General features: G+C 43.5%; 1 protein-coding gene across 2 annotated transcripts in view; it reads left to right on the top strand.

The window, feature by feature from the left end:
• Positions 1-1,758: 1,758 nt before the first annotated feature.
• The window catches only part of TMEFF1 (transmembrane protein with EGF like and two follistatin like domains 1), a 610,729-nt gene continuing 592,569 nt past the window's right edge, over positions 1,759-19,918 (top strand). For both annotated transcript variants that reach the window (XM_029589975.1, XM_029589972.1), the window contains exon 1: positions 1,759-2,690. In XM_029589975.1, the coding sequence (XP_029445835.1) occupies positions 2,519-2,690 (172 nt within the window). In that variant the 5' untranslated portion in view covers positions 1,759-2,518. The remainder of the gene's footprint in view (positions 2,691-19,918) is intronic.

Raw genomic sequence — 19,918 nt, 5'->3', positions numbered from 1 at the left:
ATACACAAACACACACCAAGGCTCCTCTCTCTCACACACACACATCCAGGCTTCCCCTCTCTATATACTTTCATACACACACACACAAACAGGCTTCCTCTCTTCCTCTCAAACACAACACACCTAGGCTTCCTCTCTCTCTCTCTCTCTCTTTTTCTCTCACACACACCGATATATACACATGCATGCTTCCTCTCTTTCTTTCTCTCATACACACATATACACCCAGGCTTCCTCTCTCTCTCTCTTTCACACACACACACACACACACACACACACACACACACACACACACACACACATATAGATACACCATTTCTTTCATATTCATACACACACACACACACACACACACAGAGCCTTCCTCTCACACACTCAGCCATACATACCCACAGGCTTCCTTGCTGTCTCATGACAGGCCTCTCATCTTCTTTGACTGGGGGCGGGATGTGTTGTGCCCACTGATATGATTTTCTCTCTTTCCTGTCTTTGCCTTGGACAGGATTGGCTTCAACCACAACCCTTTAAGGGCTTATGTCTTCACATCATGTAGGATAAGCTTCACTGGCAGCAGCCTTTCCAAGGCCTTTCCATTATCTTGTGTTGTGAGTAGGTTGGGCTCCACCCTCGGCCCTTCCATAGCCTCACTTTTTTCATGTCTTCAGTCGCAGGTAAGTTGGGCTCCACCCATGGTCCTCCTGGGCCTTTCTCTTTTTGCTTCTTTGACCATGGGTGGGATGAACTCCCCCCATGATCCTGCTTGGCTGGTACCTATCCTTGGGCCTTGACTATTACTGGGTCTTCTTCCTTACCTATAGTCACAGACATTGGACTGCTTTTCTTGTCTTCCATCACTGGAATGGTCTCAGTCAGCAGGTGGCTCCTCTCTATCTTTGCCTGGGGCGGGGAGCTCATGCTGGCAGTTTTGGTGCCTCCTAAGGGTTGGAGCTCTAAGTGTCTGCCTAGTTTGCCTAGTAGAAGCACCAGCCGTGGGAGGAGAAAGCACTTAACAAAATGTATCCGGGGAGAGGAGGCACTCAGTGACTCTGCAATGTGGAGAACCTGGGTTTGATTCCCAGGTCAGGTCTTATGGTGGGTGGGCCTGCCTGGCATTGGGGATGCTGCAGAGGGGAAGGGAGTTCCAGTAATTACTTGTAGTGCCCTGCCATAGAGCACATGAAGGCAGGATTCCAAAAATAGAATCTTGTTTAGGATTGTGGTTACAATAATTGGGCTAAGTGATTTGGGAGAGGGATATAAAACAGGGAAGGAAGAGGGACTGCAAATGAATGTTCAAAGCATCATAGCCCTGCTTGGGATAGAGGAAACAGGCAAAATAACTCAAAGAAAAAACAAACAACAATTAATCATAGTGCTTCTTGTAAGTGTCCCATTTGTGCTGATAACTCCACCATAATCTTTTTTGTTGCACTTTGGGAACACTGCTGAAGCCAAGTGTTACCTTATCCTGTGGCAGCAGATGAGGGGGGCCCAATAAGAAAAGAAGGAGGGCGGCAATGCCCTCTAATGTCCAGTCATGCAACTTGGTCTGAGGCTTGCACCCACCATCCTAAGGGCATAACGCACAATGTCACATATACACAGGTTGGTTCACAGGGTCATATATACGATCCTGATAGCTGAGCAAAGAGGAGGAATCCCCACGTCCCTGGAGTGAGGGGGAAGGAAAGGGGCTACAGTCACGTGACTTCTCTCCCACATCCCCTCCCCTCGCTCCCTTTGTTGTTGTCGTTGGAGTAGTTGCTGCTCTTTTCTCCTGAGCTGGCCGGTGACAGCCTGTTCCTGTTCCTGTTCCCATCCTTCCTGGCTCCTGCTGCGGCTGGAAATCAATCAAATCATACCCCCAAGGAAGGGGCAAGCAGAAAGAGCGATCGAGAGGCGGAGGCAGGGAGGGGAAATCCTCCGTAATTAACTAAGAAGAGCGACGGGTAGAACCATTTTGGGTGGCATCCTCACTCCTGTCCTGCGCATGGTGTGAGCAGGGACAGAGAGTCAAGAGTACGCAGGAAATAGGGATCGAGGATTAGTCTGAATAGGCGCCGAGAAACGGGGTGGGCAGTGGATAGTAGATCGGAGTGTGCAGGGTACAGGGATCGGAGTTGGTGTACAGGAGATAGAGGATCGGTGTGTGCAGTGATGGAGGATCAGTGTGTGCAGGGATAAGGGGTGGTGGGGAGGGTCTCCCCCGGTCCCTCCCTCTCTGTGTGGCAGTGACTGAGTGAGTGACTGTGTGTGTGTGTGTGTGGAGGGTTGAGGCTTGAGGGGGGAAGCTGAGCAGCATTGAGAAGCAGCAGCGGCAGCAGCACAGACACAGGGCATCGGCGAGGGGCTGGCGGGGGTGATGCTGCCTCCGAATCCCCGCGGAAGGGCTCCCTGCGGCGGCTGCTGCCGGTATTGATGCACGGGGCCTGCCGCCTCCTGCCTTCGCCGCCGCCCTCCTCCCGCTCCCCCCATCTCCTCCGCCTCCCGCTCCTCCCGGCTCGTCACCGGCCGCATCATGGTGGCAGGATTGCACTCGGCCGCCGCTGCCGGCAGCCTGGGACCTCCGGCTCTGGGCTACACTTGGGTTTTCTTCGCCCTCACCCTGTCTTCGGTGCCCGGCGGCCAAGCGTCCAACCAGCTCCCCAGCGAGTGCCAGCACGGCAAGGGCAAAGGCATCAACTGCTCAGGTACTCCGGGGAGAGGGGTGGGGGGATCAATAAGTGTGTGTGGTGTGTGTCTCGGGTAGGTGTGTCTGTCCATGCTAGAGGCATGTGCGTGCAGAAGTGAGGGCACAGCCATGCGGGTATCCTTCCCACACGCACATAGAGATGTGTGCGTGTGTGCAGGTTACCAACTAGTCTAGCTCCCAGTTGCACACATGCCCAGTCTTGAAAGTGTGGCCACTTATTGCAGCCCCCCTACTGTGCCGACAACAAAGAGCTGGGAGCAGCTGGAAAGCCCTGCCTGGCGAGGGAAGGCTTTCAAACCGGACTCCTTTCTTCCGCTGGTGAAGAGAGACCGGGATTGAAAGGTTCCCGTCCAGAGAGACTAGGCGAGGAAGAGTTGGTACCAGGGCAGGACCGTTCGCCGCTCGGTTTCTGTTGTCTTTCTTTGGTTTGTTGGTTTTTAATCTTTTAAACAGATTGGCTATTAGCAGGTGTATATCAATTGCCCTAGATAATGAAGCCGCACCCCATCTCCTCTTGGCTTGCTCTTTCCATTTATTTATTTATTTATTTATTTATTTATTTCCTTTCTCCGTAATCTGAGCGAAGGAAAAGCAGAGCGATGCCGGAGATCGCACAGATGTGCACCTCTGGGCAGAAATCAGCGCTCAGATTTGTTCTTCCAATGTGCCAATCTGCATATTACAATAAAAGGCATCCAGTTGCTCTATGACAGTATCCTTCCCCTGTCGAGTGAGATCTCTTTAGCCTATTCTCTTCTGCTGGTTGCTATGTGGATAAATTCATTGTTGCTACAATGCATTTTTTTCCTGTTCCATCCTATGTGAAGGCAAGGTTTTGGATTTATTTGTACATATTTTTGTAATTTTTAAGCCAAGGATTTGCTTTGATTCTTAGCAGTTGCTTGCTGTACTATTAGATAAGTGTGTATAACCTGGCTGGGCTCAACATAATATAGTGTTTTATGTTGAATTTTGTGTTTTCGTTCGAACTTCAACGATATGACTAGGTGTTTTTTTCTTTGTGTGGCCTGTCTCTTTTGGGATAGTTGAGGTTTACATATTTGTTCAGTTTTAACCATAATGAGAAACTTCAGGTTGCCCTATTGGTAATTTTCTAATTCCGTTTTCCAATCATATGGAACAATGCGCAATGGGGAAAGTCTGAATAAACTTTGTGCATAATGGGCACATTTAAAGAAGGTCTTAGAACAATGCATTTTCATGTCTTCTTTCATTTGTAATACAAATTTACTCAAAAACATGTAAAATACAGTAATGTAATACGTTATTGTTACCTAAGACATAATGAGGACATTGTTTTTCATGTGTCAATATAAACTGCAAATGAGAAAACCTTGCCAAAATATTTTACAATATACAAATGATGTTTATACCCGTCCTAGATACATTCACTTGTTGTTGCACAATTATCTGATATATTAGGTAGCCATGTACATTTCTCTGTAAGTACAAGACTAGCACTGCACATTGTTTAAAGAACTAAATAAATCACAAGGATATATCATGAAGGTGTGAACGCCCATGATCAGTTGGCACTGTATGTTGAAAAATGCTAAGGTAAATTATATTATCCATTGAATTCAACAGAAACACATGTGTGGAGAAGGAGTGGGGCACTGATAGATTTAGGAGAGAGGAATAAGTAGCAAAGAAGTGTGGAAGAAAAAGGTCCTTATAAAAAATTAATCTTTGTTTCACATTCTGTGCCTACAGAAAAAAAAATCTTTATTGAATGAGACTCTAAGTGGCTTTACCTGTTATTCCATTTCTCTGCCCAATGCTCACATCTGCAGACTTCCTGGATTGCTAATTGCCAGCTGTTCTAGCTCAAGAAGTTCTTCCATCTTTTCCTTCTATATTTGTCCTCACAGCGCCTTACCACCAGCTGCAAAAGCAGCAACCTCTGAAACCATTGAATGGTAGCTTAAACCAGTAGGTAGTTGTGAAGTCCCTCCCCTGAGACTGTATGCCTCTCCTCCGATACATATTCAGCCATCATCAGCCCAGCATTCCTATTCTTTCAGGCCTTTGTGGTGCTGCTTAACAATAGTAGTGACATATGTATCTGCTTTTCAATTTCAGACCAGAAATAATGATACTAAATCATGTAAAGCAGACATGTTGGAAGCTACCCAAGAAAACTGCAATGTATTGTACTTTAGTGGAGTTTTATTAAGATTCTTAAAGGGATTGACATCCATTTTTGTTAAATGCAGTTGGAGAAAGACAATTTACATCCGAGTTCATGGGACAGGGGGCATTAAAGTATTTGGTATCTACCAAAAATAAATGGAGAAAGTTTTCACAATCCAAGGGAACAGGGAGAACATTTCCTCATACCTCTTGGAATCCCATTGTGGTGACAAAACCAGTATACAAATCACTAAGCAGTGAATTTTCAAAGCAGTTACCCGAGTAAAAGTAGCATAGATTGTAGCAATTTTCAAAAGCCTTTTTATGCACATGAAGTTCATTTATGCATATAAAACCTTTTGAAAATTCAATGAAATTTCAAAGGAGTTATGCATGTAAATGTAATAATTTTCAAAAGCCCATTTATACACGTGAACGCCAGTTTTACACGGGTAAATCCTATGAAGATTACCAACAAAATAAGGCTAAATAGTAACTATGTCCATAAATAAATCAATGTATTTGGAGGTGTCATATTAAAGTGCTAGCACACTATAATGCAAAACGCTATGGCACTGGATATAAGTCATACGCCTTGTATATGTCCTGCAAGATTCATATACAGTCCAATCTTTACCAATATCTATAAAACTTGAAAAGTCTTTTGGAGAAAGAAGCAAACTAGAGACAGACTTCAAACAATGCACTGACCAGGTGAGAAGTGCCGTGGAGTTGAGGTGATGACAAGTTGCCAAGCTTGACACTGGCATTTTGGCAATCACGTTGCCTGCTGCAGGGCAGTGCCTGTAGAAACTTCACAGCATAGAAGCTACGCCTTTCCAGAAGTTTGTAAGACAAGCCATCTTCATCATGAATATTGTTCTACCTGGTGGCGCCGTGTCCGCATTCCTGCATCAGATGGCGCCCTCTCTCTCTCTCTGCTTTCCTATCCAGGAAACAAACATGGTGTGAGGGTCAGTTTTATCAAAGATGCAGGAAAAAATGGGAAGAATGAAGAACCCTGGCATACAGGATGCTAAGCACCTTCACCCTGAAAGCATAACAGAAGGGTTTGTTGCTAAAAAGGTAATTGTTTCTGTGGTGATACTCAGACAAGTGATACATTTTGGTTGGTTGCTGTTGTCCAGGGTCCTGTTATCTTTCAGTAATTTGAGCACTTCCTTTACTGTTTTTATCTTGGGCAATTTAGAATTTCATTTGTTCCTCTGAATACCTTGGTTTTTTTTTATAACTGTGAATTATGTTATTTGATTCAAATGTCTTTGAACATTTTTAGAGCTATTACTTTTGAAACCCTCAGAGCACAAATTGATTGTCAGATTTGCCAAGCATAAATAAGAATCTATAGCTGAACCTTTCCTTTTCATGAGTTTGTCATCTTATTCTGCTTATTCACAAATAATATACATCTATGGAAGCAGGATGTATGTATCATGTCACTAACGTATCCAGCCAGTCTAGAAATGCATAATTATGGATTATAACTGCCTTAAATCAATACATGCAGATGAAACATCCCATCTGGCAGACAGTTGCTGTTATCTCTCATGTTTCTGTCTGTTTAATCATCCACTGTTAATAAATGATCTGATTTACCATACTCCAACACTGAAAAATACTTTACTCTTGCTCTACCAGACCTGAAATATACAATTCCATGAAAGGACACTATCAGAGTTGACTTCCCCAAACATTTTGTATGGATGAACGAAGATTCGAGATGCTACTACTTCTGGCTAAGCATGCTCTCCTGTTCTTAAAATCAGGATTCTTCTAACAATTTTTTTTTTTGACGTATTACCTGTGACTATGGTAGGTCACAGCTCAGGCTCATGTTGTCCAAAGCAAAAAGCTGATATTGAAGTACTGTGCAACTTTAAATGTATAACCTTCAGATCCTTAGCATGATATCTTTTAGGAGGCTCACAGAAGCTTTGGAAACAGATAAACATGTTTCTCCATAGAGCTGGGACTATCACTTGTGTGTGTCTGTACAGCACTGAATGCATCTAGTAGCACTATAAAAATGATTATTAGTAGTTATAGATTTAATTAACATTTGTTTGTATAGGGATAGAGCTGTATTTTAATGGGCTGCGGGGGGTCAACAATATTGGTTTAATGTGAGTGAATGGCAATATCCTAAATGATGCCTAGAATTTTTTTTTTTTTTTTGCAATTCTGGGTTCTCAGTTCTATCATTCTTCATTAGCATTCATTGAATCATCTGCAGGCTTGCCTTTTTGCAGATCCTTTCCTTTCTCTTACTTTTACATCATGGTTAAGTCTATCACCTTTTACTTTACCATTGACTATTCAGATTATAGTTTGTGGAGTTTTTCTACATAATAAAAGGACTTGCCAGTATTTCTGTGTGTCCCTTCTGGTAGGAACCCATGAACATCTTTTCCTTTTTGTCTTTTCTCTGTGTGTTTTACTGTGCAAAATCTGTTTTATTTCACACAGCATATACAGGCACAGAAATAAAGGTTAACAAATAAAAACAAAAAAATATATATCAGGTGATAACTTTTTAATGGACTAACAATATATTTCTTGACTGGCTTTTGAGAGCTAAAACTCTTCTTTAGGTCAGAATTCCAATGAGCAAAAGATGACATTACCAGGAAATATAGGATAGTGTGGCTGTCTGAAATGAACCATAAAAGACGCTCCAGTGAAAGGGTGAAGGGGAATGGGAAGAAGGGATGATGGTGGTGGGGGGTTGATAGATGATCAGAAGGTGCAGGCAGTATAATTTTATGGCTCATAATGTAATAGGAAACTTAGATCTTTGCTGAGTTCTTTTTTGTCACCTTCAATGTGTCTAATCATTTTAAATTCAAGAGTCTTGCATTCTGGAGTGTTTTAAGTTTTTCTTTGATTCTCTAGATCACAAGGTCATTGATGCAGTGGTCTGGTTCTGAAAGTTTTCTCCCCATGGAGGTGTCAGCCTGGGCTTCCCTGTGGTATTTGATCTTGTGTCTATGTGAATTGACTCTGGCCTTTAATTTCTGGTTTGTCCCACCAATGCATTCTCACATATTCTGCATATGCTACATTAGAGGAGGAATGTAGTATATAATATTCAATGCAGAAAATGTGAAGATGCCGGCTTCATTGGTGAGACAGGCCAGACACTGAAAGCCAGAATCAATTCATACAGGCACAGATCAAATACCTCAGGAAGACCAGAACAATTCCTCTGTTCAGGAGCACTTTTCAAGAACCAGACCACTGCATCAATGACCTTGTGATCAGGATAATCAAAGAAAAACCTAAAACAATCTGGGAATGCAAGACTTGTGAAGTTAAAATGATTAGATGCTTTGGAACTGACAAAAAAATACTCAACAAAGGCTTAGGTTTCCTATCACATTCTGACACCCATCAAACCCCAAACCCTACAACCGCAACCTCTTTTTCCCATTCCCCTTCACCCTATCAGTGGAATACAGTTTATGGTTCACTTCTGACAGCCACACTACTCTATATTTTCTGGTAATATCTTTTGCTCATTTGATTCTGATCTGAAGAAGAGTGTTTTAGCTCTCGAAAGCCAGTTAAGAAAAGTATTGTTAATCCACATGGACTATATATATATATATATATATATATATATATATATATAGTTTTATTAGTTAATCTTTATTACCGTGCATTCAAGTGGACTAACATGGCAACCACACAAATTTATCCAACTTTTGTAGGGTCGGAATAAAGCTCCCTGTCAAAGGGGGCAGGGTGAGAGACTCTTGATTTTATAACATGTCATGCATGCATGCATAGTTAGATAGTTGTGATTTCCAGGAGACAAGCAGGAGTATATATCCCTGCATGCAATATGGTAAAGACCAGAAATGACTCAGTCCATCCATTTGCCATGCAATGCTTTGCATAATTGTTGCTGCTTTCAAAGTAATGGCTAATATATTTAGGGCCAGATTAATTATGGCTTTTCTCTCATTTTGTGTCTATGGGAAAAACTCTTAGGGGCGGATTTTCAGAGCCCTGCTCGTGTAAATCTGCCCAAAACTGGGCGGATTTACGCGAGCAGGGCCCTGCGCGCCGGTAAGCCTATTTTACATAGGCCTACCGGCGCGCGCAGAGCCCCGGGACTCGCGTAAGTCCCGGGGTTTTCGGAGGGGGCGTGTCGGGGGGCGGGCCCGAACCGCGCGGCGTTTTCGGGGCGTGTTGGAGCGTTCCGGGGGCGGGCCCGGGGGCGTGGCTACGGCCCAGGGCGGCCCGGGGGTGTGGCCGCGCCCTCCGGACCCGCCCCCAGGTCGCGTCCCGGCGCGCAGGAGGCCTGCTGACGCGCGGGGATTTACGCCTCCCTCTGGGAGGCGTAAATCCCCCGACAAAGGTAAGCAGGGGGCTTAGACAGGGCCGGGTGGGTGGGTTAGGTAGGGGAAGGGAGGGGAAGGTGAGGGGAGGGCAAAGGAAAGTTCCCTCCGAGGCCGCTCCGATTTCGGAGCGGCCTTGGAGGGAACGGGGGTAGGCTGCGCGGCTCGGCGCGCGCCGGCTGTACAAAATCCATAGCCTTGCGCGCGCCGATCCAGGATTTTAGTGGATACGCGCGGCTCCGCGCGTATCTACTAAAATCCAGCGTACTTTTGTTTGCGCCTGGAGCGCAAACAAAAGTAGGCTATTCGCGCTCCTTTTAAAATCCGCCCCTTAGTGAATCAAGTACTTAGTGATTATGTGTGGGGTGGTTTGGTGGTTATGGAACAGGAATAGGAGTGACCTTGTTCGGGAGAAGGAGAGTCACAGTACTGATAGGCACTGCAATTCATCTTCCATATTTCATAAAGCTCCTGCTAATGTTTCTATCTAACATCACTCTTATGATAATGATAAATTATTGTCCAATGTCTGCACTTAGACAATGGTTTAATGGAGGGTTTTGAGCACATCCATGCATGTGTTTTGCACAAGATGTGTGCAGATAATGAATAGGGGGATAGATGAATTACCAGCTATAAATCAATTCAGAGGCTCTGGTGAGTGGAACTCAAGCAGTTAATAATAATATCAGAACTTCTGATTAATTACTTGACATTTCATCTATTCCCATGCCTGGCTATTTTATATTTACTACCTCTGGAGATACCTCTTTGTTTTAGAGAAATTTGTAAGTGTTTAAAGATTTTTATTTCATGACCTTGATATGAGATTGAATACCTTTTTATTAAACATAGTGGTTTGCTGGAACAAAACTCCTAGTTCTAGGTGCACAATGTCACTAGTACTGGAATGAGTTTTGATGTAGCCTCCTATGTGTCCTTACAAGTAACATGTCTGGTAAATATAAAACCATAAATTGAGTATACTGCCAGGCCTCTGAGTGCTGATTGTTACTGATATGTTAAGAGTGGGACAAACAATACAAACTCATACAAAAATGTCACAGCCGTTGCACTGTGATGTGAGAGTATCATATTTAGTGCAGAGCTTGACAAGCAATTTGCAAGCTTCAGCAGATTTGCTGTACTTTACTGGCTTGCAGTATCGCAACAGGGAGACAAACACTTAACTACCTCTCCTTCCCCCACTCGACTGCTTTGTAGTCAGACAATAACTTGTAAATTGCTTTTGCATTCAGTTGATTTTAGTACTTGGTGAATATGGGCAGGGCTAGTGGCATGAAAGATCATGGCCTTCTTCCCTGACCTATATTATTTCATCACCTTTTAAAAGTGGCATGTCCTGACAGATGGTGATTTACTAAGATATGTCAGCACTCATCAAAACACATTTTTCTGATTCAAAAAAATTCAGACAGTTCTGGGACTGAATTAACCAGGGTCAAGGGTTGGATCAAAGTTTTCATTCAAAATCCCTATTTCAGGAGATTGTTTTACCCCTTATTTTAAAAAAGGAATTTATTTAGACCATGAAGCTATTCACTGCGGGGAACAACCATATCTATTGTACTTGCATGTTAATTATTCTTGAGTTACCAACTGATTCTATTATTTCAGGACAAACTGATCTAGTCCTGCTTTTAGCCCTATTGTATTCATGAATTTGTAGCGCTGATTTATCCTATGAAAAGACTACAAGTCCATGCATGCAGTGTGGCAACAACAAGATTTGCTTAACATATCCTGAAAAGAAATGGAGACAGCTGGCAACCTTAGTGTTCACTGTATTGGCATATCTAAATTTGTAGACACTACTGTTGGAATATGAAGATGCACTGATGAAGCGGCTAGATGGAACCTGGTACCTGGCTTGGCAAAAGAGACATCATGGTGTTGCAATATAATGTGCAGACTATACAGTAAACCATAAATTGTTTAATTCTTCATCTTGTAAGGGGAAAACATAGAGTTTTACACTGTAAAAAATATCATTTGTACAAAATAGTTTTGCAACTCTTTAAAACATCCATTTCATAAAAGCAGTTTCAGGTGCCAGTGTTTCTTCTCATGAAATGTAAAGAACCATTTGTCATATCTTACTGCTCACTCACCTGCTGCTGAAACAAGATGAATGCTGCAAGTTGTTTTCTATGCATCTTATCTTTCACTATCAACATTTTACTTTGTTCACTTGCTTTTTAGTTGTTATTAGAAAGGAAAATCAACCAAAAAGTTGTAGGTTGTAAAAAAAAAGGATTGGTGACTAGCTTTTGAGAACATAAGAACATAAGAAATTGTCATACTGGGTCAGGCCAAGGGTCCATCAAGTCCAGCATCCTGGCCAATCTAGGCTACAGGTATCTGGCAAGTACCCAAAAACTAAGTATATCCCATGCTAGTAATAGCAGCAGCTATTTTTTAAGTCAACTTGATTAATAGCAGGAAATGGACTTCTCCAAGAACTTATCTAAACCTGTTTAAACCCAGCTACACTAACTGCACTAACCACATCCTCTGGCAACAAATTCCAGAGCTTAACTGTGCATTGAGTGAAAAATATTTTTCTCCAATTAGCTTTAAATGTGCTACATGCTATCTTCATGGAGTGCCCCTAGTCCTTCTATTATCCGAAAGAGTAAATAACCGATTCACATATACCCATTCTAGACCTCTCATGATTTTAAAGACCTCTATCATATCCCCCCTCAGCCATCTCTTCTTCAAGCTGAACAACCCTTACCTCTTTAGCCTTTCCTCATAGCGGAGCTGTTCCATTGTGCTCCATTCATCCGGTCAATGTAATAAGAGCAGAGGGTGATATTGTCTATCTATATAATTGAATTGTCAATTATATTACAACAGTGGTGCTTGCTTTCAAAGTTGCAAAGAGCTATAAGGTAAAAGATGGGGATTGAAGGGTGGTGTATTTAAGAGGGCTGACGGAGTAATTAAACAGCTGAATTTACAGCTTTAAAAAAGACTGGTATGTGTTTGTTTCAAAGTGCTTGATTCAATTTTTTTTTTAATTATGTTTTCCCCCAAAATCTTTTTAACAAACATTGACATCAAATCCACTAATATAATAACATAAACATATATACATGCTTGATTATTGTCTTAGGCTCTTGGGTGGCTTTGGCATTTCATTTTACTATCCTGATCAGAAGGTCATTGATGCAGTGATCTGATCTGGAAAAAATGTTTCCTCCACAGGAGTGTCATATTGTTCTTTTTTGTGATGTGCTATCTTGTGTCTGTGAATGTTTACTTTTGTCTTGATTTCTGATCCATTTCACCAAATACAGCATCCCTTTCCACATTTTCTGACTTGGATAATATATCCTAAAGTAATAGCAGAGCATGAATGCAATCTCTTTATGCTTTCTTTCCCATGTGGGTATATGTTTGATCCTGCAATATATGCTCACACAGTTTACAGCATGGAATCTTGAAGAGTTTCTTGCCATTTTCTTGATTCTGAATATCAGTTTGAAGCTTGCTTCTCATCATTTTTCCTTCAGATAAGGTGGTTTCTAGAAAGCGAGTACTGGAAGTAGAGAATATTTCTTTCAGTGATTCATCTTTCAGCAGCAATGGCTGTAGATCTTAGTTTTGCTAGCTCTGGGTTGTACGTTTACAATAAAGTACTTGATCTGTGGCTTTCCTTTGTTTGTAATTGTGCAGCAGGTTCTCCCTAGATATTCTACGTGAAGCTGGCATTTTCTTAGAGATGATTTTAGTTATATCTATTTTGTTTGGAGAATTCATACAAGTGGGACACTCGTAGTATTCTTCCCTGTCTTCCCCCTTCAAAAACACACAATAATACGTAAAATGGGTTTGACAAAGGCCGCAATTTATTATCAAGAGTATTGAACAACCCAAGTCTAAACACATTGTCTCTTCATACTCTGCAGGCTCACACCCCTCATCCCTGGTGGCCTTAGAGCAGGCCTACCACTATATTCCAGTGGTATGTTGCCTACAGCCCACCAAGGATTCTGACACCATTCTGGTGGTCCCCTGCCACGTTTGGTCCTCTCTGTCATGTGCTAACATGAAAGTACCCACAGCCCGGTCATTTAACTCGCTGTCCATACGCTGCTTTGTGTAGCAGCCCAGCTACCCTCACACCATCGTGCCAAACACACAAATCCAAAGTGTAATAATTTTTTTTTTATAATTAACTATTTATTGAGTTTTTCAATGATACATTGTATACTATTGAAGAGAAAAAACAATGTAATGATAATAAATTATTACATATCAACCCCATTATACCCACATAGACAACTTAATTACTATCAATACATCTCGTAGCCCTCAATACAGTGGGGGAGTTCAACACATGAGACGACTTATTAATAAAGAAAATATTACAAAAACAATTTATAGCTGAAAGCTCTAGGAAGGAATTGTAAATTCAACAGAACACTTAGAGGTGGATCCTAAAAAAGGAAGCGCGCGCGTACTTTTGTTCGCGCAATCGGTGCAAACAAAATTACGCTGGATTTTATAAGATACACGCATAGCGGCGCGTATCTTATAAATTCTGGGGTCGGCGCGAGCAAGGCTGTGCAAAATCGGCAGCCTGCGCGTGCCGAGCCGCACAGCCTGCCTCCGTTCCCTCCGAGACCGCTCTGAAATCGGAGCAGCCTCAGAGGGAACTTTCCTTCCGCGTCCCCCACCTTCCCCTCCCTTCCCCTATCTAACCCACCCCCCAGCCCTACCTAAATCCCCCCTACCTTTGTTGTGCAAGTTATGCCTGCTTGAGGCAGGCGTAACTTGCACAACAAAATTGCAAAATAGGCGCGCAGGGCTTTTAAAATCTACCCCAGCATCCTTTATGAGGCTTACACATGCTCTAGAGTAGGGGTACTCTTGGTCCTAACACTCAATCTATCATTTATAAACTTTTCCAGCTGGAAAGGTTGAAAGAAAGTATAACTTACATCTTTAAATTTAATGAGACACTTGCAAGGAAATCAAAGGAAAAACTGCACTCCCAATTGTATTGCTCTTGTTCTTAATTCTAGGAATTGTTTTCTCCTAAGCTGTGTTTCTCTTGCGAGATCAGGAAATATTTGCACCCTCATACCTAAAAATTCCTCAACTTTACTACGGAAATATGCTCTGAGAACCCAATCCCTATCAGAGTCCAAGAAAAAGGTTATTATCAGAGTTGCTGGTAGTGCCTCTTCTTCTACAGATGTTTCCAATATTTCAGATAAGTTTAATGGAGACAGTATTTGCATCTCTCCAGCTTCAGCGGAGATAATGGGGGTAAAGAAGCTTGAGGCAATTTCAGGTTTTCCAATGCATACTTAGTCCACATTTCAACTGGGGTAACAGTAATTTTCCTAGGAAAATTAATTAACCTCAGATTTTTACTTCTTTGTTGGTTATCAACATTTTCATATTTCCTCAAAAAATATAGGTTGAGTTTCTTCAAACCCTGATGTTGCTTTCGCATCTCTCCCATTTCTAATTTTTTTTTTTAAACCTTTCTTTATTAACTTTTTAACATATTACAACTGTACACATCACAACCCGAAATCAAATACATTAAACATAGCAACTTCTATCCAGTCATGCTGTCTAGTATTTCTGCCGCCCCTCCCCCCCCCCTCCCTATCCCTCCCAAGCAGTAATCACCAACTGTCACTCGCAGGTATGCGTTAGTCCTGACTATAACTGCTCATTCCTCGGTGAGCCTTTTGAGTCTCTATAGGTATATGTGGTGGCTTTGGAGATAAGGTCCCGTTTTGAGGCAGAGAGTGACCACCAGAAACAATTCCATACTGCATGGCACGTTGGTTGCGTGCCCGGTTGTTTCGTAGCCTCCGTTAACAACTCATGGAGTAATAACTTTTCCAAGCATGCCTTCCATTGAGCTCCCATGGGTCGGTGTTTGGAGATCCACTGGTGCATGATCGTTTGGGCTGCGATACTCAACGCTTTCTGCAAAAAGAGATGGTCCAAATCCGACAGTTGGTCGAGAGTATCCTTGATCAATCGCAGAATACAGACTCGTGGTGTTCGAGGAATCAGTACCTGCAAGATCTTATCCAGTTCATCCAGAACCTCCCCCCAAAATATAGTTACTTGCGTACATTCCCATAGGCTATGGAAGAACGTGCCCGTAGCTGATTGGCATTTTAAACATGTAGCAGAATCACATAGGTTGGCCGCAAAGAGCCGGTCTTGGGAGATATATAGACAATGTAATATTTTATACCCCATCTCGCGCAGGGTTACATTTTCCGAGACCCTAGTATATGTATCCAACAACAGAGCAATATCTTTCTGAGATAAGTAAATGTTAGCATGTTTAACCCATTTATTTTGTATAGCTAAATAAGCCGTGGGATCAGGTAACTCTCGCAAGGCTCTAGAGAAATGAGCACACGAGTATGCCCTTCCTCCTCGCTGCGTATCCATAAATATATCCTGAAGACCCTTCCTATAGTCCTCCACCTGTTTCAGCCCAGACATTCTCTGTAAATAGTGTCGTACCTGTAGGTAGGCATAAAAGTCATTTCTCGATAGCCGAAACTGGGCTTGAAACTCCTGAAAGCTCCATATATGCCCCCCTGTTGGCATAAAGAACTGGTGAACCCTTTGTAACCCTTTCCCCTGCCATTGCTTGAAAACCTCACTGTCCAACCCCGCTGGGAATTGCGGATTACCTCTCAGAGGTATATATAAGGGGATCACATTCCCCATGTGTAACTTTGAGAGACAGAGATAACGCCAGGCTTTCCAACTAGACAGAACTATCAAATGATGACGGTATCGCACTGGTATCTGAGCGCTAGCTATTTGCATGAGGGCATCCGGCCTATAAGGTGCCATCCACTCCAGGAGAAATGAGAGAGGCGAATATTTCTCCGCGCCCGTCAGCCAATCTTGAATATGCCTTAATAAACAGGCCAAATTGTAATCCCTCCAACTGGGGCATGTCAAACCCCCCTGTGTCTTGCTCAGTTTTAGCATGCCCAATGACAATCTGGCTTTCCGTCCCCCCCACAGGTACCTTCGTACCCGACTTTCAATACATTTAATATCGGTTGGCGTAATCCACAGCGGTAATTGTTGTAGAACATACAGCCACCTAGGCAGCTCCATCATTTTCAGTAGACTTAAGCGACCGGTTATAGACAGGGGCAAGGATTCCCACAAGTTAAGCTTATCTATCATACGGGACAGTAAAGGCCTGATATTAGCCTCATCGGGTCTCGGGTCAGCTGAATCCCCAGATATCGCATCTCTTGTCCTACCCAACGTAACGGAAAAGCCCCCCGCCATTCTTGTTTAACTACCGGGCTAAGGTCCATGGCCTCTGATTTGTCTACATTAATTTTTAACCCTGCAAAGGACCCAAATAACAGTTGATGTTGCAGTACTCTCTCTAACGAACTCTGTGGGGAGGTCAGAAAAACCAACACATCATCTGCAAAAGCAGAGACCTTGAACTCTTGAGAACCCCAAATGAAGCCCTGTATGTGTGGATCCTCAGCTATCTTGCGTAATAATGGGTCAATTGATAGCACATACAGGAGTGGAGAGAGCGGGCACCCCTGCCTCGTACCCCGCCATAGACCAAAATCTAAGGAAAGGTGCCCATTCGCCATTATCGCTGATTGAGGGTCGTGATATAGCATCTTTATATTGGTAAGTATCTCCCCTGTAAAGCCATACCTCATGAGCACTGAAAACAAATACTCCCAAGAAACCCTATCAAAGGCTTTCTCAGAGTCGAAGCCCACCAACATCGCTGCCTTGTTTTGTTTTTTACATTCCTCCATAGCCACAATTAACTTCGTCATATTCCTACTAATAGCCCGGCCTTTAACGAAGCCCACCTGCTCAGGTGTAATTATTCCCGGAAAGACTAAACTTAATCTATCAGCTATAATTTTAGCAAACAATTTGGCCTCCACATTGAGCAATGAAATCGGCCTGTATGCGGCCGGAGAGGAGAGATCTTTGCCCGGTTTTTCTAGGACCGTTATATATGCCTTGGTAGTGTCTGCTGGGAAGAGGCCTCGACTCTGGGCGTCATGATAGAAATTTAGGAGGTCCCCAGTGGCGTGGTTGATCAGAAGCTTATAATATTCTACACTCAAACCATCCGGCCCAGGTGTCTTATTATTCTTACTGGACATAATGGCCCCCCTCAACTCGAGGATACTAATGGGACTATTCAAAACGGCCAATTGGTCTTCTGTAATCCGTGGGATCCTCAGACCTTTGAAGAACTCTTCCTCCTGCGCGGGCCCCCCTTGCCTATCCTCCGTGTATAGAGTTTCATAAAATCGACGAAATTCTGCACAGATCTCCTTCCCATCTACAAGGAGCTGGCCATTTTTCCCTTTCAATTTGTCGATAACAGTACGGCCCCGGGTCAAACGTACCATGTTAGCTAATAGCCGGCCCGCCTTATTCCCATAACGAAAGAATCTATGGGCTCCCATCTGCAGCATCCTCTGGGCCCTTTCATGCAGTAAGGCGTTTAACATACGAAGGATATCATTGTACGCCTTTTGAGATTGCGGGGTGGGCTGTTGTGCAAGATAAAGTTTGGCACCCTGTAATTGGTCTTCCAGCACTAGAATGTTTTTAACCATTGCTTTAGATTTCGCTATCAGATAGGACGTAATTTCCCCCCTCATGACCGCCTTGCTGGTGGCCCAGTAAAGCCCTGGGTCAGTTTTATGCCCTCCATTATGGGATTCATAAGCCTTCCATTTTTCATACATGAAAGCCTGAAAATTTTTATCCGCACTTAAGTGGCTAGGAAACCTCCACAGTTTGGCCCCCCCATCTACCAACTCATCTCCCAGATCCACCCAGATTTGAGCATGATCGGATATTGCTATTGGTCCTATATGCACCTGCTGTGTTTTTGAGAATAACCCAGATGATATCAAAAGATAATCAATGCGTGACATAGTGGCGTGAGCCCTCGAAACATGCGTGTAGTCACGGGCCGTCGGATTCAGTGTTCGCCAAATATCCAGCAGGCCTAGCTCAGCACACAAGTAGGAAATACCTTTATCCAAGGAGGCCTGAGGTACCTTTGAAGGTAGGGACTTGTCTATCAGGGGGTCATGTACGCAATTAAAGTCCCCCATCAGTACCAATGGGCCTTTCACTATAGGAAGGATCTGCCTAACCAATTCTTGAAAAAATGAATGAGTGTAGGCATTGGGAGCGTAGGTATTACAAACAGTAATTTCCTTGCCCCTTATCTTCCCGACCAGGATAAGGTATCTACCTTGGGTATCCACAACCTGCTGCACAAGTTCAAACTGGACATTTTTGTGAATTAAAATTGCCACTCCAGCTTTACGTCCTACTGCCGGGGTGAAGTAGCAATGCTGAACCCACTGGCGCTTTAACTTTTGACTTTCTACTGCCGTCAAGTGTGTTTCCTGTAGCCCCGCGACCCCCACCTTGCTTCGTTGAAGGGCACTGAGTACCTTCTGCCTCTTGATAGGCGTGCCTAAGCCTCCCACATTCCAGGAAATATACCTAAGTTTACCTATCCGGTACGTAAATAGGTTGCATAATATTCAGAAGACAAAGATTTCTTCCGGGCCCATGATTCCCCAGCCTGAATCATCGGCCCTGCACCTGCCGGAATACGCAATACCCTCCCCTCCAAGACTGCTTGAGATCCACCCTCCCCCCCTGTCATCCCCATAAACCCGCCCAAACCAACATCCCCCCCCTCCTCCCTTCCCCTTCCCAGAAACCATTCTCTCTCCCTTTGAACCGCCCGGTAAAACTCGGGCATGAGATCCGAATATAGATGCATTCGGGTGCTGGCCCTCCCCCCGAATTACATCAAGGCTAACAAAAACAACATATACGCCAGAATTAAGAAAGAGCATCAATCACACAAAGCTCAGCACTTAACCCTCCCAGAGCCAACAGTCCTCTTCACATCTCATAGGGTGACAGGCAATACTTGCTTTGGTTCAAAGGGCCATAGAGGACAAATACTCCACCGGTCCAATAAGAGCCAAGCAAAAAGTCCTCCGCCGTCTCGCAAAGCTTTGACTCACAAAGTTATCAGCGATGACCTATGTTTTCTTGCATCCACTTCACCGCTTTATCTGGTGCCTCGAATGTGAGCACCTTACCATCCCTCCATATCTTCAGCAGAGCAGGGAATTGTAGAGCGAAACGCACATTGTGGTTGAATAAATCATTGCAGACCGTTGAAAACCGCCTCCTCTTTGCTGCCACTGCCACGGAGAAATCCTGGAAGATAACAACCTTTTGATCTTTGAATCGTAGATCCTTTTGTTTCATAAATGCTGTGAGAATGGTTGCCCTCTGTGCCCAGCTAAGAAACCTGGCAATAACCAACCTCGGCCATTTCTCTGTCTCCCTGCGGGGTCCCAACCGATGTGCTCTTTCCACCTCTAATTTCCCCTCCAGGGCAGGCAGCGTCAAAGCCCCAGGGAGCCAGTCCGCTAAAAAATTTGAGAGCTCACCGTCCTGCACGTCCTCTGGTATCCCCATGAATTTCAGGTTGTTGCGACGTGCTCTATTTTCGAGATCTTCAAGCTTCTCGTCCGCCATCTTGGCCGAGGCCTCCAGGGCTAGAACCCGAGCAGTCAGAGTCTGGTGGTCTTATTTATTTATTTATTTATTTATTTAAAGGCTTTTATAT

This window comes from Rhinatrema bivittatum, chromosome 2 (genome assembly GCF_901001135.1).
Source record: "Rhinatrema bivittatum chromosome 2, aRhiBiv1.1, whole genome shotgun sequence".
Classification (NCBI taxonomy): Eukaryota; Metazoa; Chordata; class Amphibia; order Gymnophiona; family Rhinatrematidae; genus Rhinatrema; species Rhinatrema bivittatum.
This window is presented reverse-complemented; position numbering and strand designations above follow the sequence as displayed.